Raw genomic sequence first — 27,856 nt, 5'->3', positions numbered from 1 at the left:
AGTGTCGCTGGGGTAGCAGCTGCTCAGAACATCTGGTGGTGGCATTCAGGGAGCACAGCGGGAGACGAGGAAGAGAGTGACGGAGCCGCGGACCTGTCGGTACCGCTGAGACGTCGGCCCCTCAGGCAGACAGACAGACAGACAGACAGGCAGGGTGGCACAGACTGACAAGCACGTTAGTGCCACGGCGGCTTAACCTTGAAATGGGTGAAACCTGCTTTGGGCGGTGGTGGCGCTAGCGGAGGCGTAAGGCGATTTCACACAAGATTTGTCAAAGGATGGGAGGTGACGAAAGCGAGAGCAACCAGACCTCTTTTTAAATATTTGATATCGTACTCGCCAGACAAACTGAGAAGACGCACCGGAGAAAAGGGCGCTGAGGAAGTGACAGAGCAAAGGAACTGAGGAAAGAATATATCTAAAGGACAAGGCTCTGGAAAGAGAAGGGCTTATTCACACAAACCTGTCTCATGCATTTGAAATATGTTGTCCCACAGTATTTCTCTTTGACACCTGCACGAACAGCCGAAGGGGCTGCCGCGAACGGCTGTGTCACGAATTCTGCCGAACTGACAGCGGCACTTCTTAACCACGGAAAAAAAGGCCGTCTTGGTGCCCTGCAGGAGACAACATGAATCGGGGTCTCCTCAAGTATTCAGTGTGAGTTTCCTCATCCTTTGCTTTCTGCCCGTGGCTTCTTTCCCAGGTGTGTTTGCACTTCTCCAAGCCTACGCCTTCCTGCAGTACCTGAAGGACCGGCTGACCAGACAGGAGTTCCAGACTCTCTTCCTCCTCGGAGTCTCTCTTGCCGCCGGCGTAGTCTTCCTCACCGTCATCTATCTCACTTACACAGGTCTGTATGTCCGCTCGCACGCTTTCTCGGTTCACAACCATGGAGGCAGTCATTTATTGTATTCTTTTGTCCTCGTAAGTCGAGCTGAAACATTTGATTACTTGGCTGACAGAATATTACTCCACGCATAATAATCAATTAAGCCCAAAGTTTTTGCTTCCAGCTTTACAATGTAGAGTATTTGCTGCTTTTTTACATGTAGTGTCATTTAATATTGAACGTCTTCAGGATTTATACTGTTAGTCGGACAAAACAAGCAACGTGAAGACATATCCTCGGGTTCTACGAAATTGTGCCGAAATGAATTGAAAAAGTCAATAGATGAATTTATTTTTAAAAAATGATCATTTGTCGGATTCCTTCTTATAAGCAGGTATCATCAGGACCAATATCATGGCTTAGCAAGTGGGGAGACTTCTCACCAAACATGTTACTGAACAGCTAATCCTGTATTGATGAGTACCGTACTATGCTTTTCATTGATTGGCTTTTACAGATCTCATTATAGTTTATAGAATCAGATGCAAATAGAACAGAAATGGAAAATGTATGAGGAACTATTTCTCACCGTCACTGAGGGATTCAGTGGCAGAAACATTGATTGTAAGGAGTTGCCGTGAGCGGTTGCATTGCAGCCTGTTTAGCGCCTGTTGTCTGCAGCGTTCACCTTCAATGTTGAACCATTTTGAAAAGTTATTGTTGCCGTTAGTCACTTAGACACAAAATCATCGGTAAATAGGGTTGAAAAACAGCAAAATTGAACTTTAAGCCAACCTCATGCCAACTAAAAATACATCTAGTGTGTCCTGGGTTTATTTCCTGGTTCAGTCGTCAGTGTTTAGATATAATATCACTTTCTAATGTTAGTTTCATACTTCAACGGTAATGTTTCCTGCCCCGTAAAATAAATTACCCTGAATTTGGCTGTGATTTGGTGGACGAATAGCCTTTTGTGGAAGGATCTGTTGTTTTTTTGGTCGGCCTGCTTGAACCCTGATGCGCACAGCCGGCTGCTTGAACTTTGTCCTCGTTAATGTTTTCCTTCATTATTTTCAGCTCTGCCTACTTTGCGACCTTTCAAATGTTGCCTCCTTGCTGTGTATTGATTTGTATTTGTCTCCAGCTGAAGTGTTGCGATTTAAGATGACGCAGCCTATACCTCTTATTTTGAAACGGGCTCTGGTCCTCTGATCTAGCGGTTCATTACCTCAGACTGGTCTCAAGGAAGAAGCCGGTATAGCAGATTATTTACTTGCCTTAACCAACAATCTGTCACTCCAGATTATGTAAACACGACAGCCAGGCCGTCTGCCGGTGGCACATCGCATCTGCAGTAACATTGGCGTCCTTAGATTGGTCGCCCGCCCGCGTTAGAACCGATTTGGACGCAGACGTCCCGTGAGGACCCCTGACTTCAACTGGACGTCTGGTAAACGTTTGTGATGCGTCGGCCAACTGAAGGCAGCAGAGGGAGGCGATGACTGTTTGGTGATGTGCCAGTTTCCCAGTGAAACTGCACATGTCCTTCTCTGTTCTGTCGGACTTTTTCATCTCGTAAGAATCTCTGCAGCGGAGTAGCCGGGTGTGTGTTTTTTTTTCTCCTCTTGAACACGGAGCCAGGTATTGATCGGTTAAATCAGTGTCATCCTATAAATCAACTCAAGAATATCTCCTTCATCCCACCGTTACTGCTTCTTCATATGTTGTTCTTGCCTGCTTCGGTTCAGCGCTTTGTGGCATCTTATTTAGTAGTGCTCTTATTTTATTTATGGTGGTTTTCGTGATTATTTCATCATTAATATTAAACAAATTAGCCACAATCTCTCTCGAGGAGCATCAACGGACTCGATATAGCTACATGTTGGTGCAAACATGTCAAGAGTTGAGATGTGGGGCCGCGGCTTTTGTTTGTGTTGTCTGCGCACATGCAGTAGGAGTGTGTGAGTGGCTGTGAGAGCCCCCAGGCAACAGTGGAGAGCTGAAATGTATTCCAGATTAAAGCCGAACCAAAATAAGACATTTGTATGCGTGCGTAAAATGCCCCGTGCGGTCTAATTTGCAGCTTAAATGGTTTCAGTTAAATTTATAAACGAGTCAATTCAAGTAATTACGCAGCATCAATAGAATACATTTTCAGCATCGACACGTTCTCTTTGGTTTTTCTTGGAGGGAAATTGATCTTAAAATGATCACAAATCTGTAGAACATGATGCAAATATTTTAAATAAGATTAACAAATGTGCACAACCCTTTGTGCGTAACTTTGGGCATTAAGAAATGTCTGCTCCAATCTTCACACTATCTAACATACAGTATTCCATGTAGGTCATAAACCCTTGACTATAAAAACGACTTATTGCAATCCGTTGACAAATGTCGACATTATTATGCTTTTTATCCAGGAAAGAGGCGGCTCCCCTGGTCTCTTGCATTTGTTCAGAGGCCAGTCTGCTCCCAGACGCTGGCAGAGTTGACTTATCGCGGCAACGGGCTGAAGGGGCCGATGCGGCGTCGATGTGTATTCGGTTTTCACAGCAAAAGAACACGTCCACCACCAAGCAATAGCATATTAATAAACCTTACATGTCCATGTATAGGCTACTGTATAGAAAATATAGTTGATAAATAAAGGAAAAACGAATGAAAATATTTTATATTTGGTTTTTATATATTTTTCCCGTGACCTGTAACAACCTTAATCTCGCCCTTTACATAAACATCGTTCAACAAACGTCCTGCACGCCGAGCAGCACTCGTGTTCCAAGGCTCGAGTGGTGAAACACCAAGACACCGAATGTTGTATATTTCTGTGTTGATCGTCTTTTCTTTCCCCAGGATACATCGCTCCGTGGAGTGGTCGTTTCTACTCTCTCTGGGACACCGGGTAAGCTCTGCTGACCTTCACCCTCTCGCTGTCGATGGAACACTTGTTCAGTCGAGCCCCCACCACCACCATCCCAGAGGGGGCAAACTGTACAGCCCGGCCTCTGTGTTTAACTGTTGTCTTACTTTCAAACAGCACCAGGCACCCTGTGTTCTCCGAATGCTCTGCAACGTGCTTGATATTTCAGCACACCCAATCAATCTCCCCCCCCCACCCTGTTTGCTGACTGAAGCAGTATGGGATAGTTTTTTCTTCCCTCTGGAGGCTCATACTAATTTGTTAATGTGCTGTGTGTTTTCTCTTACCCAGCTGTACTCACTAAACACTCTGGTGAGAGATATTTAAAGTTGTGTAGAAGCTGCTGTGTATAAGTCCCGCGATGAATAAAGAGCGAGCACGCAGATCAGAAAAACATTTGTTTTGTTTCCCGCCTTCATAATTCTGGAGTTAATCAGGAGGATCTAATGTGTAATTTGTCTGAACACTCCCAACATGACATCCCGCCCGTGTCTCCCCTTCTCATTCCTCTCTCCGTCTCCAGCTACGCCAAGATCCACATCCCCATCATCGCGTCGGTGTCTGAGCACCAGCCGACGACGTGGGTCTCCTTCTTCTTCGACCTCCACATCCTGGTCTGCACGTTCCCAGCAGGCCTCTGGTTCTGCATCAAGAACATCAATGACGAACGAGTGTTTGGTAGGAGCGTTTTGTTTGATTAATGCTCTCAAAGCTTTAAATTCCATTACTCACCTCTCTCCTTTAATGACATCCTCAGTGTTACTTATCATGTAAACACAGGACCCTCCGAGGTTATGTAGCAATCCTATAGGGTTATGCCAGCAAATTAGATTTATATTTTCATTCATGTTCAATTTCTTTCACAGAAGTCATGTTTATGGCCATGCAAGCAGTGTGACGAACATCATTTAAAGCTCTGTGATTGGATTTTTGTTTTTACCACAATGCACAGTGGGAATTGGAGTCAGCTTCCAACCTTATGCTTGCATGTACTGTACACAGGCTGAATTTCTTTATCAAATATTCTAATATTTTCTCACACGGTTGTTTTTTTTGTGCTGATGATCGAATCTGGAGAGTTTCATATTCATATCAGACTTGAAAGTGGCAGTCTGTCCGTCACTGTCATTTGTAATCAGTTTTACTGATGTAGTCCTTTAATCTGTAATTGTCGCCGTCATTTAGCTGCTTTATTAAGTGTGCGCTATAATACACATGCACTGTTACTAAACGGTTTGTAATAAGTCAAATTAAGAGAGAGTGTAGATTAGGAAACATCCTCATTATAGTATCGTCCTTGTTTCCGATATTGTCACGCTCACTCAGCTTCCCCTCTGCCTGAAAGAAAAACACTCAAACAGAACTTTTATTTGTGCGGAGGAAGATCAAGGGCAGAGAACCTTTTGAGCGCGAGAACAGTTTTTCAGCAACCCGTTTCTCCCTCAGACTTAATCAGCCAATTACAGCTATTGATTAGCCATGCACCTGTTGAGCCGGGTCGGCACTTTTCAAGGACGGAGGAAAGCAGCCAGCGCTCTCTCTCTCCGTTTCGGGTTTGAGCTCTTCAGAGCCGACACAGACTGACGATGCTGCGTTACAACTCAATTTCTCGTCCTCGCAAAAACCGGCCCTTTCCCTCCGTCCTTTACATTCTCACCGTCTTTCTCCTCGTCTGACCTTTGTCTACTTTGTCCCCCCCTCTCTTGTTTTCATTCCAGTGGCCCTGTACGCCATCAGCGCCGTCTACTTCGCCGGTGTGATGGTGCGTCTGATGCTGACACTGACGCCGGTGGTGTGCATGCTGTCCGCGGTGGCTTTCTCCAGCGTCTTTGAGCATTACATGGGAGACGACACGAAGAGGGAGAAACCACTCGCTGAAGACAGCAGCGACGAGGACGACAAGAGGAATTCTGGGAATCTTTATGACAAGGTCAAGACGGGACGGAATGATCGTAGAAATGTGCATCAAATAAGAAAACTATCACTGACTGTACAGACCGCTGCAGTTTGGATTCATCACTTGCATGTCTGTCAGCTTCCCTCACTCCCCACCAGTTTAGCGTGCCAGTTTGGGTAAACTGTGATTCAGCTGCAGCTGTTTGATGCGCTTCTCATAATTTGAGCCGTCTCACTTGGTGGAGTGTTAATCCCACTGCTGTTGTCTATTCCAGTCCACCTCTTAATCACAACGTTTCATGTGTTGCCCACAAATAGCTGTCTCTGAGAAGTGTTGCTGAGATATAAAAATGTAGCTCGTGCAACAATTTTGTGAAAGTAACGGATGCTTCAAAAAAAATGACGCATTTAAGCCAATTTTTAAACATCAAGATGCCAATGTTGGACGTCTGTTTATGGTGACGGGGCTTGTTACACATCGTTGCTGTCCTGCGCTGGTGGGGGGGAAAAGCTGTGATGGACATTTTGGATAAACTTGTAAGCTTTGCTGTTCCTGCAAGCTGTATACAAATTTCACACAATGTGATACAAATTGTGTGAAATATTTCTGCTGATAGTTTAAAAAACACGTTGAAAAAAGTAGTAATGTGTCAATAATAGAGGAATCGAAGTCTGCAGGCTGATATAAACAATGCAAGTTAAAAAAAATTATGGTTCTGAGGTCAGAAATAGATAAATCATTGAGATTACACAGAGTTTTGAGACTGATATTGAATGTATTTGATTATTATCAAAGTAAAACATTATATAAAACATTTACAGTGAAAATTCGGGTACAAAGTAAAAAAACAAACAAACTAGAAAACACACAAACGGGAGAAAAAGGTACATTTTGGGCCAGCATACAACCGTCTCGCATTTCGTTTATCAAGCAATTAATCCAATGTCATCAACCGCTCATGTTCACCAAATGTTCCCCCGATATTAGTTATGAATTGTCTGTTAACCTTTATTTAAAGTCTTATTTCTATTAACAAACAGCACAGAAAACATCAGGATGATGTAAGATACTTTGCCCAATTAGTTCATTCAACGTTAATCCACTCAATAATTCATCTCCCCGAAAACTCTGCAGGCTGTTTCCTGTCCGTCACAACAGTGTTTGTCTCCCCCCGCAGGCCGGTAAGGTGCGCAAACACGTGTCTGAGCAGGAGAAGGCCGAGGAGGGTTTGGGCCCCAACATCAAGTCCATCGTCACCATGCTCATGCTGATGCTGCTGATGATGTTCGCCGTCCACTGCACCTGGGTCACCAGCAACGCCTACTCCAGTCCCAGTGTGGTGCTGGCCTCATACAACAACGACGGGTACGCATCACACACGCGCACACACACGCGCACACACACACTGCGGTTGTAATGTGGAAGCAGACGTTGGATGGCGAGGAGCCAAAGTTTCAAGTAATAATTCACAACTCAGAAGAACTGATTGCTCAACCTTTCATGCAAAGGAACACGTGCAGGATCGAGGGAGCGCATGAATATTTCATCAGAGGTTTGTGGAAATATTGATATGTGCACCTGTGAGCTTTAATGTGATTGCTTCACTTATTGTCGTGACAGAAGTCGATCGTCTCTGAATTTACAAAAAAAAAGCCGATATATTATTCTCTCTTGATATTCTTTCCAGCCATAATTATTCTCTTTAAGCATTAGGGAGGAAATATTGAAAGGCCAAGACTAAATGGTTGATGCAAGTCTTCATGAATCTATTAATGGAACCACGGCAGCTCTCAGACAATGGTTTTAGCTGTGCTGCTGGGAGCAGCATAGCTGTCATTCTGCTCTTTCTTCTCCCACATATCTGCACGCACACGCACGCGCACACACACACACACACACACACACACACACCTTCCCTACAACTAATTGGTTGCTTGCTTTTAGGTCCTCCTCGAGGTAAATTTAGGACATGAGCGTATGTTTTTAACCCCCCCCCCCTCGAGTTTATTATGCACGGATGCTCTATTTTCAGCGGTTGTTGCCCTTCTGATTCAAAGTCTCAACAGAAATATTATTAGCCTCCGCAGCCATACGCCTGTCAACACTGTTACCTGTCAACCGTGTTTTCCTTGTTAGGACGCGCAACATCCTGGATGACTTCAGGGAGGCCTACTACTGGCTGAGGCAGAACACAGGCGAGCACGCCCGCGTCATGTCGTGGTGGGACTACGGTTACCAGATAGCCGGCATGGCCAACAGGACCACGCTGGTCGACAACAACACATGGAACAACAGTCACATAGCGCTGGTGAGTCTGTTTTAGCCTTCATCTCCATCGCTCTCGTCCTGTTTTGATCCATGCACATGCCTCGTACAAGATGTCTTCTGTGAATAGCGAGCTCGTCAGTGCATTTTCTAAATAACTGCCACATAGTATAAAACCGCTCCTTCCAACAAGCCAGATAATCTTGTTTGCTTCAACTTTTCCCATTGAATTTACATTGTCGGGGGATTTCAGTTAATTGCTGTCAGATTCTGTGGGTTTGATGGTTTTTTTTTCTCATTTCTGCTGCCAAATGTACACAAATGTTGTTTTGTCTTTTAGTTAAAAGCCCCCTAGCTTTCTTCTCTCTTGCTTTATACCTGCTGCCTGTTGTCACTTCAGCATCTGTCCACAGGAAATATAATTACAGAAGGTGCAAGATGGATCTCTGTTTAATAATTCCTCTTGCTGTATTTGAAGCATCGTGTCTTGTGAAACAACAAATGAAACTTGTCGTTCTGCACGGATGTTTCCAGGTGGGGAAAGCCATGTCTTCCAACGAGAGCGCAGCCTACACAATCATGAGGTCGTTGGATGTGGACTACGTGCTGATTATCTTCGGAGGAGTGATCGGCTACTCGGGAGACGATATAAACAAGTTCCTGTGGATGGTGAGGATCGCGGAGGGAGAGCACCCAAAGGACATCAGGGTGAGTGTGAGGCCTGCCTGTCACTGCAGCTTTTCTCTTGTTGCATGCGCTCACACAGCTGCGAAATCAATGTGAACGAGCCAACATCGGATTGTTTGTTTTTCACAATGAAGACATCCTAACTTGCTCCGTGCGTCAGCGAACGGGCTAAACGACATGTTGCTTGATTTAAACGCAGCTCGCCGCGGCTCCATTTACGCAAAGTTTTGCGCACTTGCTCCACCGCAAAACTATTTTCATTTGTCAAAATCTACGCTGATGTTCTTGAGCTGTCAGTTCTCCCTACCGTCATCTGTAGCTGAGGTGTTAGCCGGACTCCTGAAGTCTTTCTCATGCACAAAGAAGTAAAAAGCCGATCTGAACCAGGTTACCCTTCACACGATACACGGCCACCGAATCTGTGTTCTCCAAGAGAAATCCAACCAAGGAAGCCACGTTTATCGAATCCACAACCCTGATCACAGAACCGGGCGTCTCGATTGCGCGACGTTTAAGAAATCTTCCTGGAGCAAGTCGACTGTAGCCAGGGCACTTAAAGCAACAGTTCAAGTAGTTGTGTAACAGTTTGAGGAAAACACTCGCTTTCTTGACGAGAGGTGAGAAGATTGATTTCACTCTAATGTCTGTGGGGCAAATATGGAGCTACAGTTAGCAAATGGTTCTCTTAGCTTAGCATAAATACCGGAAACAAGTAGAAACGGTTATGGCCTGGTTCTGTCAGAATTCAACAAAATCTGCCCAACAGCACCTCCTAATGAGTAACAACACCGTATATCTAGTTTGTTTCACATGCTGTTGTTTAACATTTGAAGTTGTAAAATCAGTGATTTTTGAACTAGTGTGGGACAATAGTTTACAAACTATTTTTTTATGTTTTTGTGAGCACAGAGGTTTTTATTTAACATAAGTGATTTAATACATAGTTTGTATCCACCATGCCCTATGCGAGCCTCCTCAGTTAGTATCCACCTCTTTCGTTGTCTTCTGTTATGTTCTGCTGAATGACTTCACCATCTACTCGTCTGGACCTCATCCTCTCATAACCTGATCCTTGTCTTCTTTAGGAGAGCGACTACTTCACCCCTCAGGGAGAGTTCAGAGTGGATAAGGCCGGTTCACCGACTCTGCTCAACTGCCTCATGTATAAGATGTCCTACTACCGATTTGGTGAAATGCAGGTGAGGAGAGATTTCTAATCAAAGACTCTTTCGCTCTGTGCCTAAGGAACTAAGGAAAAACCTCTACAACTGTGCAGGTCTTAGTCATTTTTTCCAGGTAAACTAAACTAAACGGGAAACTAAATGAGTTCCAGTTTTGAGCAAAGATCAGAAAGTAACAAGCAGCTGCCATCACTGAAGAAGCGAAATAAAAAGTACTATTACTGTGTTCTATGCAGCTTTACCAGAGAATAACAAGCAGCTGTCGCCACCAAAGGTGTAAATCTTCTTGCAATTGTATCTTAAAAGCAGAGTTGGCTGACAGACAGGCGGAAGAGGATTTAAGGAGATGCCTTGGGGAGCTCCTGAGGATCGGAGAGGAGGCTGGGGGGGTGGGGTGAGGGGGGTATGAAGTCTGGAGGAGGAATATGAGGGATTACCGGAATCTTTCAAATGCTCCAGGGCTACTTCTGGCAGACAGCAGAGGAGAGATGAGAGAGATCTTTTTTGCCAGGTGCTTACATCCCCGCTGTAGCCCGGCCAACAGCTCGGCAAAGACGGGAGAATCAATGCAGCCGCCATGCGTAGACGGACTCAGCCGACGCTGTGTGTGGCTGACAGCGCTGTTTCGAGGAGAAAAAGATGGAGGGAGGATAGGGAGGGTAGATTAGGTTTACGAAAACAGGATGTGACAAGTGGAAACAGGCTTACATTACATCAGGAAGAGAGCGATAAGGAGATGGCTGAGGATACAGTTTGTAGTGGAGATGAACGGATAATGCTGACGATGCATAATACGGAATAGAAAGAATATCTCTCCAAAAACCAACTCATTTATCTTTTTTTCTTGACATTTAAATGAAGTGAACAGCACGAGTGAATGCACGGCGACGGACTAAACTATTGTGACTAATAGTTTTAACATGCCTCACGCTGTGTCCTCTGAAGGCGTACAGGAGATGAGAACGTGGAACATAAAGAGAGACGGAGCAGTCTGGAGGGGTAAAGTAGGGAGTGGATCTTTGAGAATAGAGGGGATGAGGGCAAAATCAAATGTGGGAAGGACACAGTGAAGGCTTCTCCAGTCGAATAATGGGAACGAGAGATTGTGAGTTCAAACGCTGCACTGTAATCAAAGAGCTATCCAACTTTTTACATTTTGTGACCTTGTCTCTAAATTCTAAGTCCTTTCATGTAACTGATATTTTGGGAGATTGGTCAATTATTTTTCAACCAAAAAAAGCTTTTTGCAAGTCTAGTCAATTTCGTCTACATAGCCCAATGTCAGATTACTAAATTTCTTTGACCCTTGCTTTGGATGAGGAGAAACTCCAAACAAACGTCTACGTGCAACATTTTAACCGAGACAACCTTATCCGTCTCCCAGCTGGACTTCCGGACGCCTCCTGGCTTCGACCGGACGCGCAACGCCGAGATCGGCAACAAGGACATCACGTTCAAGCACCTGGAGGAGGCGTTCACCTCGGAGCACTGGCTGGTGAGGATCTACAAGGTCAAGAACCTGGACAACAGGGAGCCGCTGGACCACAAGCTTCGCGGTGTGATGCCCAAGCAGAAGTACACCTCCAAAAAGGTAACGGATACATCGTGTGTGTGTGTGTGTGTGTGTGTGTGTGTGTGTGTGTGTGTGTGTGTGTGTGTGTGTGTGTGTGTGTGTGTGTGTGTGTGTGTGTGTGTGTGTGTGTGTGTGTGTGTGTGTGTGTGTGTGTGTGTGTGTGTGTGTGTGTGTGTGAAATAAAGTCTGACGATGCCTCGTAGTACAGGGTTTTACCAGATTTTATTCTGTTTATTTTGGTCTCAAAGACAAAATGAATGTGTTTTGTATAAACAGAGGCTGTAACCAGCATAGCAAAGTGACCGTACCAATAATTTACTCACTCAAATGACTATGTGATGATAAAGAACTCTCCATTGCTAATAAACCAGAGCATATGCTCCAGTGTAGTCAGTATGTGCTTATTTTTATACACATATTGAAGCTGAGTGGCTCTCATAATCAACATATTCAGTCACAGTCATTCGATCATATGAGTTGATTCTACAGAAGTGATATGCAAGTTGTTTGAATCCAAGATGAAAAATGATTTTAGAGAACACATTATTTTCTTTCTTCTGCCGCTTTAACCAGACTGCCAAGAGGAAGCGAGGATACGTCAAGAACAAGCTGGTCCTGAGGAAAGGCAAGAAACTCCAAAAGAAATAACGGCGACGATGAACTCTTCCAGCAAAACAACTGCGAAGAAACCTCTTAACAACCAATGAAGAAGAACACAGGGGCCGTTTATCTGGCACTCTGTCTCAAGCGCGTCTCAGTAGAGCGCCCCCGTGTGTCGAGGAAGTGTCATATCTGGCTAGCTGCAGAACCGTTTAAATCCCGAGGACCTTTCGTCTTGCTTAATTTCTCCCGTTTTTTTTTGTGTTTTCTGGGTTGTCTGTTTTTTTACTTTGTACTTGAATGTGTGGCGAGGCATATGGCTGCTCTGCTTGGTTCGGCGTCGATTAACTTTTTGTGGTACGTTTAATTAACTGCTTATCAGTGCGGGGATTCGGGGGGGGGAGAGAGACTAGGAACATTTGCACCAAAGACCCATCGACCTTGCTCCACGGCACATGTGAACTCATTACTGAGAGTGAAAGCTGAGGACTTGTTCCTGACGCGTGTACAGAGGACTGTATGTGGCATGGAGGAACGTCACCGTCTACGCACAGCCCGTCTGTAGAATGAACCTTTGTATCATCGTCCTCTCCTTTGTGTCTGCCTTGCTCCCCGACCTTCTTTTTCAACAAATTCTTTAGAGAGAAAAAAAAATTGGCCTAATATGTAAATATGTTGTGTAAAGAATAAGTCTAAACGGATGATAATATATTGGATTATTGTGGTGATTTTTAAATATGCAGTTGTCAGTTCTCTTACTTTCTTTGTTTGGTTTGTATGACCGCAAATAGATCAGTGAATGCAATAATGCTTGTACAGAGGGGCTTGAGATTTTGTTGGAAGAATGAATGAATTTTTGCAACACCCCCTTTTTTCATAAATGGCATAGATTGTACATTTCTGGTGCTTAGGGATTTTAAAACAGAAGCAAGCAATGGTGTGTAGAAAGCAGTGATCATGTGTTAGGCCTCCCTTCCTGCAGAGGGAGCGCTCTAGTGCAGTGTGCAGAGCCTCGTGCCTCATCGCTGGTCACCATCGCCTCGATACTTTGTGACCGTCTGCAGCTCATCGTGTATCAACGCAGCGGGTCGGGTGCTTCGACCAGACTGAGGCAATGGGGAACTGGGAATAGACTGGTGAACTGTGAAGGGGGGGTAGTTGGTACTCGAGCACTGAAACTGAGACTAGAAAACACAACTGAGACGAGGAAAGGTAGAAACGTCCATCCTTGTCCGAGACGACGGTGGACCGACGACAGTCTTTATTGTACTTCAGAGCTGTGTCCTGATTCCACACTGCATTTAAGACTAAGTCCCACTTTAGACTTAACCGCTGTTCTCTAATGTGATTTTAAATTGGTGGAGCGGCCCTTTAATTTTCTGTCCATCGACTAATAAGTTCAGCTCTAGTAAGTATACTAGACGTGATGTATCTCGTGCTCCTTGTATCTGTTCCATGGAAGAAGAACTCTAGTTATATCTAGTAATACACTAGTTATATGTAGTGTATTCTTGATAATATTCGTATGCACAGTAGTAGTATTGCGAACCATCATTTTGTCATTGATTTATCGGTTTCTTTACTTCTTTATTTAGTTCGTAAAATATAAAAAGGAAGAAAGAAAAAATCAGAATTCCCGGCCGTTCCCAGCGGACATTTAGTTTGTATAGAAGATGGACAGCAAATATTCACATTTGCAAAGATGCAAGTGGTGAATTTTTGGTATTTCTGCCTTGAAAAAAACCCAATCAACTGTTAACATTGAAAGATGAATTAACTTATGGATTAATCTCCTAATTGTTTCAGGTTGTATAGTATGCAGTTGGGACACAGCTCTGATGAGCCGTAACCTTTGACCTCTTGTTCTATGGGCACTGTTCTTCATCCATCTGGGTTCTCTAAACACTAAAGGTGTTTCTGTATGTGCACGCTTCAGTAACTTTTTATCAAACAAGTGACATAGAAAGACTAACGCATCACACAGCTGTACTGTCACACGTTTGTTTTTCGTTACACGTTTTAAAAAGTATTGTCTGCAACTTGACTGTCACCATTTACCTTCTGATTTCTCATCAGTCGAGAGGAGAGTTCAGACCGAGCCTTAATGTGATGTACAGTTTGTTGCCCTCTTACGTTTTCATTTTGTGTCGATTAGGAGCGGCAGAACGGTTCCTTCCTCTACTAAGTCGAATCATTTTAGTAGCTCAGTGCAGTCTGTCCTTAACACCTTTTTGTTTTGATGAAATCCCTCCACCTTCAAAGTTTACATTTCTACATTGTTCTGTTCAGCCATCTTTAAATATACACTTTAATGAAAACGTGTAAGTTGTCATTTTGAACCAAAAATTACAAATGTACAGTACATTCAGTGTGTTGATATTGTTCCTGTGCAGATCTGGGTTTCAACAGAAAGCAACCACTTGATGGCAGCATTGGCTGAAGACGTTCGCATCGTGGTAACATGCTCGTACATCATATGTAATGTTCAGACGAAAAGCAAACATCTAGCTAGTTTGCTTTTCATTCTGATGTTAGACAAGTTATAATGCGATCTTTAGCATTTATTAGAACAAAATAATCTCAAACAACTTCCTGCTTTGACCAACATTCTAACAGATGTACACTCAGGACATCATGAGAAGACATGTTTCATTTACAAACAGATTGAAGGTCTTTATTAATGGACAATCACTCTACTTCAGTGAGTCTGGATATCATTTAAAAAAAGGTTAGTTTCATGAAACAGTATTTCTAAATGGTTTGTTGTCTATACTGTCATGACATACGCTACAAATAGGCATCTGGTAAATTCACCTGGCTTTTAAATACTCATACTATTGAAAATTGAACTAAAAGCAAGCAGTGAGATGTTTGTGAAAAAAGAATAAGGCCTTAAAGAAGTGTGGGTGAAGAACAAGTGGACATGCTGCTCATTATTCAGATCGGCTTTACTTCGGTTTGAAAATTGACCACGTAGTTTGTGAAACATGAGAAGATCGAAGCACCACAGTAATATGACCCAAATGCGTAATCCCTTTCTGGCCGACAGGCTCCCAGTGTTTGCCATTCTGCTCGATTATCCGCTCATCTTCAGAGGCAACCTTCCAGCGAACTCCAGATGGGAGAATGTGATTGTGTTTCTGCGAGCCTCCATATTCATCACCACAGGCGACCAAAGGTGAAGCATTAACTTCGGGAGGCACGGATACGAAAACAACAACAAGAGGACCGAGGAGCATTTTGCAACGAACAAACCAGTGTTTTCGGACAAAAAGAGACTAATTGGCTCGAGTAGCTGAAGAAGAGGTAGTAATGGAAAGCGTTTGATATGCGGGTGCAATACTTGAAATGGCGCAACGTGGCAATATAAGAAGGTAAAGCACATGTTACAGTACAAGATGGAAAAGCATACCATTCGAATGTACATTCATAGTGACACAAAACAATCAGAACCTTTACTTTCTAGTAAATCACTAATGTACTATTAAGATTATATATACATATACATACATACATGTATATATATATATATGTGTTTAACTGGTCATTTTAAATGTGGTTACGTGTTATCTCTTACAAACCCCATAACTAAATTAATGAATTTATTTCTATGGTAAAATTGCTTCATACTCCTCACGAACGTGTATCGATTCATTCTAACGCTGCCTTACAAACTAAAAGCTTGAAACCAAACGTTGACGAAGTCTGAGAAAACAAAAAGTAAAACACCAGTGGCAAACTTCATTACTGTGCGTGTGCAAAAAAGGCCTTGGCAAGGTGAAAAATAGAAATACTATTAACTGTATATAAAAATGTACTTCTGTGCCCAGAGCTCCAACCAGCAGCTTGGTTATAACAGTGGAGCTCGCTTCCTGTTTGTGTCTCCATATTGTCTCTGGAGGACTCGACTGCCTGACCTCTGACCTCCGCGTGGAGATGAGGGCTCTCTGTTATTGCCCATCAGAAGAGAGCGTTGTTCTGCTGTCAGGTCGACTTCCACAGCGGGCTGTTGTAGATCCAACTGTCTCCCTGCACGTGTGGAAAGACATGTTTTATGTCAGGGTGCCTTTGAGAATGACGACAGATTTTTAGGTGATCGCTGTTTCCTCCCTCAGAGATGCTCTGTAGTGAGCATTCATCACTAAAATGTGGACACAAGAAAATAAAAATATAGAAAACACAACCAAATCCAAACGGTGATGCACGTGGATGAAGTTGACCTCGCGTTCCATTTTACTTATGATTAGCCTGCTAATTCAAACACGAAATACACATTTAATTGTGAAACAAGATAACGTTACGTTAACGACGTGTATTTAAACTTGTAACTGCTGCCTGTATACATTAAAAAGATTATTCATGCAACGTATTTTAAAGCATTCATTTACAATTTCTTATGGTGTCAATTCTGACTGCTCCCAAAACATGTTTCATCATTAATTGGGTGTAATTTGTAAGAATATTAAGCAAAAGGCTAACGCTAGGTTAGCAGAGTAGGACTGCGATAATGCTAAATACAGCAGCATATAGTGAATGGGAGGTGATTTTGGACACAGCCTGGCTAACTGCTTGTGAACCACCATACCACCCTGCTACAGGGTTGCTCTGAGCAGCTCATCTCCCTTCTCCGTACCTCCTTAGTGAAGTATTTGGGGGTCCAGGGTTCGTTATCGGCTGCTCTCTGCCTCTCCTCCCCTCGCTGTCGCTCCTCCAGTCGGTGTTTGTGCTCCGTGGCCTCGTCGATGTTCCCTTCCTTCAGCGACTTGGTGACGTGTTGCCATAACCGCCTACGATCACAGCGTTTACGTTTACAAGCAGATGACGTCGCACACATCCAGCAACACTCTACATATTAAGAAGATGACATTAGGTCGGTGGGAATTCATGTTCACCTGGACTCTGTCCTGCCCTGTTTCTCCACAGGCCGCAGCTTCTTCCTGGTGACTGGGAGTTTGGCCGTGTCGATCACTTTGGTTTCCCCGCTGCTGTACGTGAACTCCAGGGTGCCGTTCCACTCGCCCTGAGCTTTGCACACAATGGTGCTGGTCGGATTGTGTTTGACCTCTGCCGTCACTCTGAGGAAGGCAGACGTTACATTTCTATGACATACAGTACTATACTGTACTAAGACATATTTATGACAATCAATGACGCTTGCATGGCATATGTCGTGACATTTTTGTAAGATGTGACTTTTTTTACTTTTCGGTGTAAACATACTATAAGTTGACTTTTTGAAAAAGATTTCGTAATACGTAACTTGTTTTTCGACATGCGTGTACTATACTATGATTTCCTATGACTTTTTCTGACTAATTCAACATGCTATACTATGAATTTTCATAACTTTTTTTTGTGTTTATACAGCAGCACTCATGGCATATAAGAGAATACATTCATCAGCATCGGAGAAAGTGTTGGGGCTTAAGTGCAGTGGACCTTGAGATGACCGTCGGCCACGGCCGACCACTCTTCCCCAGAGAGAACATGATGGAAGCTAAGCTGACCGAGCAAGGGCCTCAGGCTACTCCAGTCCCCAGCCTGCTCCTGGCTGTCTGCTGTTCGGTCGCAAGAAAATAAGACTTCAGGCGAACGCAGCAAAGGCTGGTCGGTGACTGTTGAGCCCACATCTTTACAGAGACATCGATCACTCTGAGTTTACATCGGTGATGCTGTGTGCTGAAACTCAGTCAAAGTTGATGAACAATGTTTTCCTGATAAGTTTTTAATGTTAAGTTGACTATTATCTGGCAGAGAATTGTTGCTGCCATTTATATTCCTCCTGCAAATTAAAAAGATGCACCACAGGAATGCACTACTGTTGTTTTGTTGCATAATGACAACAAATGATCCTTGACTCATATGACTTTCTTCAATATACTCATATTCAAAACACTATTTTTTTCATATTATACCTTAATGTTTAAATTACGTTTTTGACATGACATTTCAACATGCTACAGTGTCTTTTTTTAACACGCTATACTTTGTATTTTTCGACATACTATACATTTTCAACATGCTATATTATGACTTTTAAGCTCTTTCCCACGTATACTATACTGTGACACAGTATATTTTTCGACGTACAACAGGCAGGGAAACACTCACCGGTGTACCTTCCCTCCATAGAAAGGCTTCGTGTGAAAGGTGACGGTGGCAGAGTAGGCGCTCTTGGCACAGTTGATGGAGACTTTGCCCCCCAGCTCCACCCAGGGCACAGTGAGGATGGAGCGGGCGTAGGCACAGGGCAACGTAAAGACGTACTCCTCGTCGTGCTCTAAGAGACGGAGTACCCCTGCAAGGAGAAAAGAAGAAGTAGGGTTCGGGTTCAAACCAGTCTTCAGATGCAAATGTATAATCAAACGTATTTCACGCTAATTCAATGTATGGGGCTGACGTGTCGAGGTTCTCTCTAAGCTATAGCCCCCGTCAATGATTTTCATTGTGCACTTGTAGAACACAGCAAGTACAAATGTGTACATATTCGAGATAAACATTTTACTTCAATGTAATGACGAGGCACTCTATGGAGCTCTCGTATATCGTTAATATTATGCAAGAATGTAATTGTTTTCAACACTGAAGCGGCCATCACAGCAGCAATCGTAACTCGTGTGATTAGTTCAGCGCAGGTTGATGGAGTTTCCATGTCCTGTGTGTAGAGGCAACAACAACAGACGCATGATTCAACCTGATTGGAGGCAATAATTGGTTTCTGTCACATTAATGCAAAGTAGTCAGCAAAACTAACTCACTGTGAAGAACATGATACAAACCAGTTAATATCTCCTTTCGGCAGTTAGTTTGAAGCTATTATACTTAACGCTCATGATCAACATCATCTGCGTCATTCATTCAGTCTATAAGTGGCTTTATTTTGTCATGAACATCACCTCACACGTCCATGAATGGCTTTCAGTTCTTATATCATGACCAGTGACCACATGTTTACAAGAGACCACTTGTGCAGCTTTGTTTCACTGCAAAATGCCGACAAGGCTGAACTCCATAAACTCCATCGTGGTTCAGTAGCTCACATGTACATGCACGGCCAGTGAGGCAATGTTAAAGCAAGGAGACGCTTGGATTAAAACACACACAGAGGGAGAGTGACTTCATTCTCTGCTCAGGTAGACATTTCTCCACTATAGAGAACGTTCTGACAAATACACTTCAGGAGCTCTGTGTCAATGTAGGACGTCACTGAATCGTCTCAATGTAGCTGGACAGGATGGAGCTGTTATAATAAATTATAAACAGTCGAGTGTTTTAGTTCCTGCATACCCACGATCCACCCTCAGGTATTCATTTCACTCATTTTGCATGATTAAACCTTTTCCCAGGGTGAAGTGGACATAGTGGGTTTGATCTTTTGTCTCCTGTTGTTTTTGTTGTAAGGCAAGTTACAACTTTAGCATTCTTATTACAACCGGAGTAGGTCTGATGAACCACAATAACTAAAGGAAACAGCGATGTGGCTGTGCATAGCCTTTAATCTAGAAAAGTGCATCATATTTCACAAGTTAATCATGTGTTCAATGAAAGTAACTAACTGTCAAATAAATATATGGGGAGTAAAAAGTACAATATTTCCCTAAATGCAGTTAACTTCAATATCGCAGAGAGAATAACATGCTTATTCACTTTCTTGCTAAGAGTTAGATGAGAGGACTGACACTCATGTCTGCACGATAAATGACGATACCACTTAGCAGCTGGCTAGCCTAGCTTAGCACAAAGACTGGAAACAGAGGGAAACAGCTAGCCTGGCTCTGTCCAAAGGGAACTAAATCCCCACAGCAGCACCTCTAAAGCTCACCAACTAACCCAGGCCATCGATGTGTGACCCTTACTATGGAAATGAAATAAAAACATGCAGTACTATTGGTACCGACTCCCATTTTAAAGACTGGATAAAATAAATGAACAACAACCACTTCCATACAGCAAATACGACATCAACTTATTTTTAGGAAAGCAGCCATTGCAAAAACATATCCAGCAATCAATGCTTCCTGGGTTGAGGGTCACCATGTTCTCTGCACTGCTGCGTCATTACCGGCCGACAGGTGGTCAGAGGTGCAGCAGAGCCTGAGAAGGCTGTGTTGTCTCAGTGAATCGGTTCATGGATCCACATTCAGTCGATTGGGCTGGAGGTGGTGTAACGGTGCTGCTGACGGAGAGGACCGGCTCATTGATTGCCACGGGAGAGGACACGACGCTGCTCGTATTAAAAGTGCTGTTTTAAACAGAATTTACTTCACATTTTGTGAACTCATCTATGTTACAAGAGGTGAGCTGTGATTAAAGGGCAGTGTTCTTGTTTTAATCAACTCAAAGGTCATTTTGGTAGTTTGTATTATATTTAGGATATCACAGTAAGGGTCTGTTAAGTGTCTTTTTACATCTCATTAATGCATAATTGTGCAGTATTTACAGCCATTCAGGCATGAATTGCTTTTACAGTTGTAACGATTAGGGCAAAGTGACTTATATCAAGTTGAACATCATATATTTTGTGTTCAACTGTTGCTTTCTGTACTTCACACACTGGAATTTCTGTTGTAATTATACGCTTGTCAGTCCCTGTTGCTTTGTTCTTGTAATTTCATTTGACTGTTAACAGGACGTTGCTGTAAAATAGCGTGTATGCTCAGCCAACCTATCCTGTGTAAATAAAGGTTCGATAAATACATAAAACATAGCGATATACCTAAATAGACTCTGCTATTAATTTACTGTATTCATAAGGCAGCGTAAAAACAGACGACATAGTCACCGACATTACCGGTCATAACACTGCAAAACTCAAGGACACACGAGTCATGATGACGTGCACCAGGCAGCAGAAAGCATGAAATGTGGTGCGCAACAGCGGTCACCAGCAAAATCCTCATCAACACTGAATAAATCTATTTCATTTGCAGAACAACCTGAAACATATGAGCAGCATTGTTGCTGCTCATATGTTTCAGGTTGCTCAAACAAAGCAGAGGTTAATATTGTAATTTAAAGCACCTGGAAAATAGTATTGCTCAGTCATTTTATTGAAATGATTTATTGTTTCTAGCTTTATACTTACTCCACTGCCTTCAGAGGCAAACATTGTGCATTCAACTGACAGTTTTAGTTCCCAATTACTTTTAAATGAATCTGTAATTAATCTCTAAACAGCATTTAAAGTATTCAAAACTAGCTCAACCAGCTACAACATCAAACTTATCCTTACACATACATCACTTATAAATCAGTGACAGCGATCCACTGATGCATGTAATACATTTAGTCAACGTAAAGTGAGTGAACAGGGGGAAGAGTGTGATGTATATCATAAGCTCACCTTCTCCCACCATGGACACTCCTATCGACATTCCCATGAACTTGCTCTTGGTCCACACGTGGGCGTTGACGCACATGCTCTTCTCCCGGCACTCGCAGTAGAACCCAGACACTGGTGGATGATGGGACACCTGCTCGGCCACGAACCGGACTCTGTAGCAGTCTTCTGGCGACTCGTCCCCCTGCTGCGGGTTGTTGGGGGCCCTGCTCGGCTCCCAAGAGGACCCCTGGTTGGACCTGACCAAAGGTTTGACTTTGTCCCGAGGCACTTCCCAGGAACAGTGGAAGGTCTCCCCCAGCACGGGGTTGTAGGGCTTCTTGGCTACGGCACCTTTCCGCCCCTCGTGGAAGGCGGTCAGGTAGTACTCGACAAAACGCACCATCCGGTCCTCGGCCGTGGCCCCCGCTGTGATGGACAGGAACATGTCAGGGTGGGCCATGAAGTTGCCGTACATCTCCAGCAGTGATCGCTTTTCCAAAATGAAGGTAGGCAACACCACCTGTGCAACCCAATGAGTTGAAGGGATGAGATTTTTTGTTTTTAGGGAAAAAGGCTCAGAAAACTAAAAATCACACACTGAAAACGTTTACTTGACATTTCGCAAACGTTATTTTTGTATCTGTAACAGTCCGTTTCAGAGCCTTACCCGTGTGAGGTCCATGCCCAGCTTGAGCTGGGAGAGCAGGTGGAGAATGATGCTCCGCTGGTCGTCCAGGACACCCAGGTCCTCCTCTTCGTTATCCTCCGTGTCCGTCACCTCTTCAGTGGGGTTGATGTCTTCCAGCCCTTGGTGGTGCTATGCAAACAATGAAAAGGCTCAATGGAGCGTCACTGTGTTCCGTTTCTTATTTGTGGACGGTGAGCTGTAAACAGATTCAAGTTATGGATTATATTGTAATATCACAATCCCAACTTTGAAATACCTGTTCAATGCATTAATGTATCTGGTTTTTCCTTCAGAGCTACTTTTTTATTCCTCTATACGACACTAAAACATTTAGACTTGATAAAGGATGAAGTTGCATTATTTGCATTAAGTTGCATTATTCCATATTTCTCTTTGATAAATCGCATGAAAAGACAGAAAAACCAACAATGCCTTAAACTGTCTCCACCTCCAAGCTCCACTGGCTCCGACTGAAGATGTGGAAACAGGTCAAAATATACAGTTGTTTTTAAAGGCGAGATAATAAGGGTAGATGTTTGGCCACTGGAGGTTTAGCAAAGGTCACTCAAATATAAAGTTCTATTTTCAGACCAAGAAATCAAAAGATATTTTCATAGCCTCTAAAAAAAAGAATTGAAATGACACAATCTAAGAGGTGAATGTCACTCTTTACTGGCAGCTCAAGAAATATGCGACCTGTGACGAGGAGCAAAAAAGGAGGAAACCGCTAAAAACTACATTCTATCTGCGACACCCGTCACCTGGGAAGACCTAGAGGAGGAAGATGCTGCCGTTTTCTAACACCAGCCGTCAGCTGTCAATGCCAATAAGGTCACGCAACTCCGTTAGAAGCCGGCCCAGGACCTGTTACAGAAGCAACTTATGAATACCAAAAGGACACTTCCAGCGTTTCAGAAGGCAATGGGGAGCACTGCATTGCTTTGAGCAGCCAGAGTGCCTCTTTTTGCTTCAAACAGCCTTCAGCACAAAACTACACAAAGCCTGTATGTGCCTGTATGTAAGACGCAAAATGAGGGAACTGACTCGGAAGTGAAACTCATCCCACGCAGAGCACTGAAGAAAGAGAGATCATGAGGACCAGAGCATGCATGCATGCCAAAAAGCTCCACACATCCACTCGCACATCCTCACTGAGCGCGCTCACATTTGCACCAAAACAAAAAGACACACACACACACACACACACACACACACGAGGGAGCATGCTTGGACAAACACACACACGGGACTCCCTGGAGCTGGTTGGTTGTCGAAGCAGAGCGATAAATATAGAAGTGAAAGCAGCGATGGGAGAGGAGGTGGGGACCGTGGGGACCGTGGGGGGGGGTGTTATGATTCCAGTGGGTCTAACTAATTAAAGAGGCTCTTGACAGCAAATTACGGCTGAAGAGGTCGGAGCATCTGAGCGGAAACCCTTCAGAGGATACATGTGGGCTTCGTGTTTGTCATCGGCCGAGACGTTTTAATGCAGTTTAACTTGTCCAGAGGTGGGTAACAATAATGAATTAGTGCATTAGAGTGTTTGGATTTACGGCTCAACAGGTTCAGGATGAGAAGAGAGGTCAAAACACTCCGGTTTCAGAATAATCTTTGCTGACGTTGGTTATTACAAAATGAAGGATTTTATCTGGCTGTTGTATTCTTCAGTAACATGGCTCAAAACATCCACATTACATGCATGCAATTTTTATGAATCATATTTCAACTTGTTACCGCTGTTGGGCTCTGACCATGTGGCTTAAACATGTGCTGTGGACAAAGAAAATCAGGCCTTAACTTTTTCAAGCAAAGGTCTCATCCTGATTTGTAGTTGATAAGAGCAAAGGGATTTCACACTAGGGTGTGAATTTCCCCCCCCCCCCAAATAACCATGGTAACCGCTGCAACCTCATTGGCCGAAGGCCAAGAGACCCCAGGACCCCTGTGGTTCAACCACTGTCCAACAAAAGTGCCTGCAGATCACACCTCCTTGCTTTCCCCCTTCGACCTCGGTTGAGTTAGGAAGCACACCACGCTCTCTTCGCTCAGACACCCCCGTCCAGGCCACAGAAGAACCAGCTTTCCCCCCACGAGGGAGCCCCTCGAACCCTCATCAAACCCTGTCAGGTCACGAGCCATTTCGCTGGACGAAACAGCCCGCGATAACGAATCTGCATCAGCATTCGTTCAGTGCTTTCTGCTTCTTTTTATTTTGTGCACAAACCGGCACAGAGGAGCCGACGAAGCCTCGCTCCTCTCCTGACCGATGATTACCGGGAGACCTACGGACCACGTCGTCTCAGCCGAAGTTAAACTGTCCTCCCTGCAGCGAGGACAGATCACGTCTGCGTTTGCTCCCGAGCCACGCCAACGGACCGAAGCCGCACCAGCAAACGCCGTGCGACACACAGCGCCCGCTGCAAAGCCGCGCTGCAAGCAGCCCCCCCCCCCTGTCCCCCTTCCCGACGAGGAAGACGGACCACTTTGCCACAAACACTTCCACGTTGCAACGAAGCATCTACAAGTAAGGTTCTTGGCATTTGGGCATAGCTTAGCCTAAATTAACTTAAGTTTAATTCAGGCCATTCATTTATATGTTGATATTCCCGTGTTTTTGTTGGTTAAATTACTGTCGCGTGATATCGAGATATTACGCAACTCCTCGCGGACGAGAGAAGCTCCGCTGTATTCGTGTATTAACTGTGACTGTTTGCTTGGATTTATTTGATTTCTTTTCATTGGTTTTACTATACTTCGTGTAGTATTCTCTGCTCATTAAATCAGCTCTGTGAGTGAAGTGTGGAATCTCGGCTATCGTACATAACTGCTGGCAGTTCTACCGACAACGGCACGTTATGTACGATACGCCAGACACCCCCATTATCACTACAACGCGGACCGCACGCAGAAGTCTGATTCATGAGCCCCCACCTTTTTTCTCTTTCCTCCTTTCACGAAACACACATACACATAGCTCCTAGTTCCACCCCTGGGGAACCTCGTTCAAACGAGCGCCTCACATCACGTGCTGCCCAGGCAAACGTGAATTACGTACAGCAGCCCCATTCTGCCATTTTGTCCGGGTCCCTCGACTCCGCCATCTTTGTAGTTTCTAGCTGTAGTTCTTAAGGCCCCTCCGCTTTGGCCAGCGTCACTCGACGCCGCCATCTTTGTAGTCTTTAGCGTAGCTGTAAGACTCCTTCCTGTTCACCCACAGACCCACACACACACACATACACATACACACACAGACATACACCCTCATCCATTTTATTCATTCTTTAGTTTAGGCATATGAAATTGTATGATAACGTTTGTTGGTTGCAATATTAATTGATTTGATCATTTATTATTTTGATTCAATAAACTCTGTTATACTTTCAGGAGCAGTCGTCTGTGATTACTTGTGCATATGTATTTGATAAGACTGTATGTAGTAGCCGGTGCTCGAACTTAAAAACCTTCACTGTCACTGAATGTATAGTCATACGCAGACTATTGACATTATGAGTGACTACTAATTATGAGACTTAGTTTTATCGTTTGGTTATTGGTCCCTGTTCGCAGGGTGGTGCCCCGTTTATATTAATAATCATTAATAATTGTTACATACATCAATAATTCTATTGATGTCAAGAATTCAGTTTCTTAAATGCTGATAACCCAAACACGCTCCTTTAGTTCCCAACACCGCCCTCTGTTCTGGCTGCAGGATGCGAGCACTAACTTTCAAGCTCGTGCTGTGAAAAGTTACATGAATATGAACATGCAAAATATGTAGCGACAGAAAAACAAACGAGGGTTAGCCAAGAGCTACGTTGCTACATTGTGGTGGATATTGTGGGCTTTAGTTTCACTGGTCTCACTTTGTAATGTCTTTATGAATAGTTGGAACCACAACTGATCTATAAAGCATTAGTAACATGTACTAACCATTAGTAACCCACTTTGTTACCCACCCTTCATAAAGGGTTCATGAGAACAAAGTTGAACCCATAACTTCAACAACCTCAGTCAGACGTCTTATTCATGAGGGTGGGAATAAACTTGGTCTTCTTCTCCACCAACTCAAAACCCATTTCACAAACGTTTGCGGATGCTGTACGAGTCAATGAGAGTCCTGCTGGCTAACAAAAGACTCTCCCATTTCAGATGAGTGATGTTTCCTGCTAAAATGCACCCAGTGAATGCAGCGTAAGCCCACATCCAAAAACACATGCAAAGACCAACGGCACACCAAGGCACGAACACCGACATCAGCTTGTAAACACTCACGCTGCATTGCTGGGTAGCTACCGGCTTGACCTGCATACAACTGGATCTCATCTCCAAAACAGTAAGATGGCCTCAGGCGAACACAAGCAACGGCACAAAATCCAGCAAAAAGGGCAGACCGTAACGTTTCTAGAGTAAAGGAAGTGCACACGGCTCGACTTGGGGAGTTAAATCCAATTAAAGAGGCCTCAATGGGGAAAACCTGTCAAAAGGACCGGATCCTTTGAGGAGTTTGAAGCTCTGAGACGACAAACAAACGCTCCTCTTCCTCAACTGAACTTGCTCGTCCCGGCTCTCGTTAGAGACGTACAGTGTGGCTGAGTTGAGGTGGTGAGCTGCTGTGCGTGACTTGCAGAGAGAGTCTCTGCCCACCACCCACTCTGAACAACAGGGAGGAGAGAGAAAGAGAAATGCTCAGGGAAAGTCCCAGTGACGCTTCCCCTCTGCATGCTCCCATCATCCGTCCACCGCGTTTCCCTACAGCTCTTTCAAGTTCCACATCCTCCGCTCTCCTCCCTCCTCTGACATGGCTTCACTGCCCTCCTTCTACGCCTCCACCTTATGCTTGTTGTATCCAGTACATGTGTTTGGAGTACGTATATCAGCTTGCTTAATTACTACTGGTCTGGCAATGGCACTCAGGAAGTCATGGGCGGATGTCTGACACGCCGACACCCTCTTTTTGCAATCCCTTACCGCTCCATCTCCATCTCTCGCCTCCTTCCCTGTCTCTCTGCAGCCCGTCGTCTTCTCTAAATCCGTTTCCAGCCTGACAGTCTTCCTTTTAATTGACTCCAATCTCATGTTTGATTCATTCTCCCTCCGGCCCCACGCTGTCATGTCCGTCATTGTTTCTCCCGTTCATCACCCCTTTCCCTCATCTCCTCATTCATGCCATCCACTATTCTGTTTCATCATCATCATCATCATCATCATCTCTCTTCTTAACTGCCTCCTCATCCATGCGCATTGCAGCCCACTCCTCCCGGTTCTCTCTTTCTTCTCTGTCTCGCTCTGAATACATCTCAGTTTCTTTCTACCTCTCTCTGTTTCCATCTCGCTGGCATGTTATCAGAGAGTGTGGGCGTCTCCAGAAGGCTTAGGTAGGCCAAGTCTGCTCGTGCGCCCACTTCAAAGACTGCTGTTCCCTGTAAACAGGCTAAACTTTGAGAGCCTGTCCTCCATCACCGGCCGTCCTCTTCACTCCTCCATCATCATCACTTCCATCTTCCACCGTCAAGGATCGTGTTGTTGTGTGAGACTCAGTCCCTGAACGGTTTTCCTATGAAGTCATTCCTCTCCGACTGAGGCGTCCTCTTTCTAGGTCTACCTTTGAAGTGTGTATGTTAGAGTAGAGGGGATTCATCCTCCTACTCTGTTAACTGGGCGCAGTCAAAAGAAAACCTGAATCATCAGACATCACCAGCACAGGGAGGGGAGTGTTGTGCAAATTACATTTTCTGTCTCGTAGATTTGATTGGATTGGATGTGCTTCCTGCTGCGTTTCCACCCACTGAGACGCTAAACCTGACCCTGAACCCTGAAGTCTTAAAGGGCCAGTATACTCAGAAGTATTTTCCGGCAGGTCCAAAGTGTCCAATCAGTGCATGCTG

At 44.2% G+C, this 27,856-nt stretch overlaps 2 protein-coding genes across 2 annotated transcripts in view; one reads left to right on the top strand and one right to left on the bottom strand.

The window, feature by feature from the left end:
• The window catches only part of LOC306791703 (dolichyl-diphosphooligosaccharide--protein glycosyltransferase subunit STT3B), a 71,587-nt gene extending 57,313 nt beyond the window's left edge, over positions 1 to 14,274 (top strand). The window contains exons 7-16 of the mRNA XM_079288564.1: positions 707 to 853; positions 3,689 to 3,737; positions 4,279 to 4,433; positions 5,474 to 5,685; positions 6,830 to 7,017; positions 7,789 to 7,960; positions 8,452 to 8,625; positions 9,690 to 9,803; positions 11,170 to 11,376; positions 11,932 to 14,274. Coding sequence (XP_079144690.1) covers positions 707 to 853; positions 3,689 to 3,737; positions 4,279 to 4,433; positions 5,474 to 5,685; positions 6,830 to 7,017; positions 7,789 to 7,960; positions 8,452 to 8,625; positions 9,690 to 9,803; positions 11,170 to 11,376; positions 11,932 to 12,006 — 1,493 coding nt within the window. The 3' untranslated portion in view covers positions 12,007 to 14,274. The remainder of the gene's footprint in view (positions 1 to 706; positions 854 to 3,688; positions 3,738 to 4,278; positions 4,434 to 5,473; positions 5,686 to 6,829; positions 7,018 to 7,788; positions 7,961 to 8,451; positions 8,626 to 9,689; positions 9,804 to 11,169; positions 11,377 to 11,931) is intronic.
• A 57-nt stretch (positions 14,275 to 14,331) lies between these two features.
• Positions 14,332 to 27,856, bottom strand: part of osbpl10a (oxysterol binding protein-like 10a) — a 56,136-nt gene continuing 42,611 nt past the window's right edge. The window contains exons 8-13 of the mRNA XM_079288565.1: positions 21,948 to 22,097; positions 21,302 to 21,800; positions 18,070 to 18,256; positions 16,851 to 17,033; positions 16,592 to 16,745; positions 14,332 to 15,987 (exon numbers count right to left, since the gene is read on the bottom strand). Of these exons, the coding sequence (XP_079144691.1) occupies positions 15,943 to 15,987; positions 16,592 to 16,745; positions 16,851 to 17,033; positions 18,070 to 18,256; positions 21,302 to 21,800; positions 21,948 to 22,097 (1,218 nt within the window). The 3' untranslated portion in view covers positions 14,332 to 15,942. The remainder of the gene's footprint in view (positions 15,988 to 16,591; positions 16,746 to 16,850; positions 17,034 to 18,069; positions 18,257 to 21,301; positions 21,801 to 21,947; positions 22,098 to 27,856) is intronic.

The sequence above is a fragment of the Melanostigma gelatinosum genome (genome assembly GCF_949748355.1).
Source record: "Melanostigma gelatinosum genome assembly, chromosome: 17".
In the NCBI taxonomy this organism is placed as follows: Eukaryota; Metazoa; Chordata; class Actinopteri; order Perciformes; family Zoarcidae; genus Melanostigma; species Melanostigma gelatinosum.
Note: the sequence above shows the minus strand (reverse complement) of the source record. Positions and strands in the feature narration are given on the sequence as shown.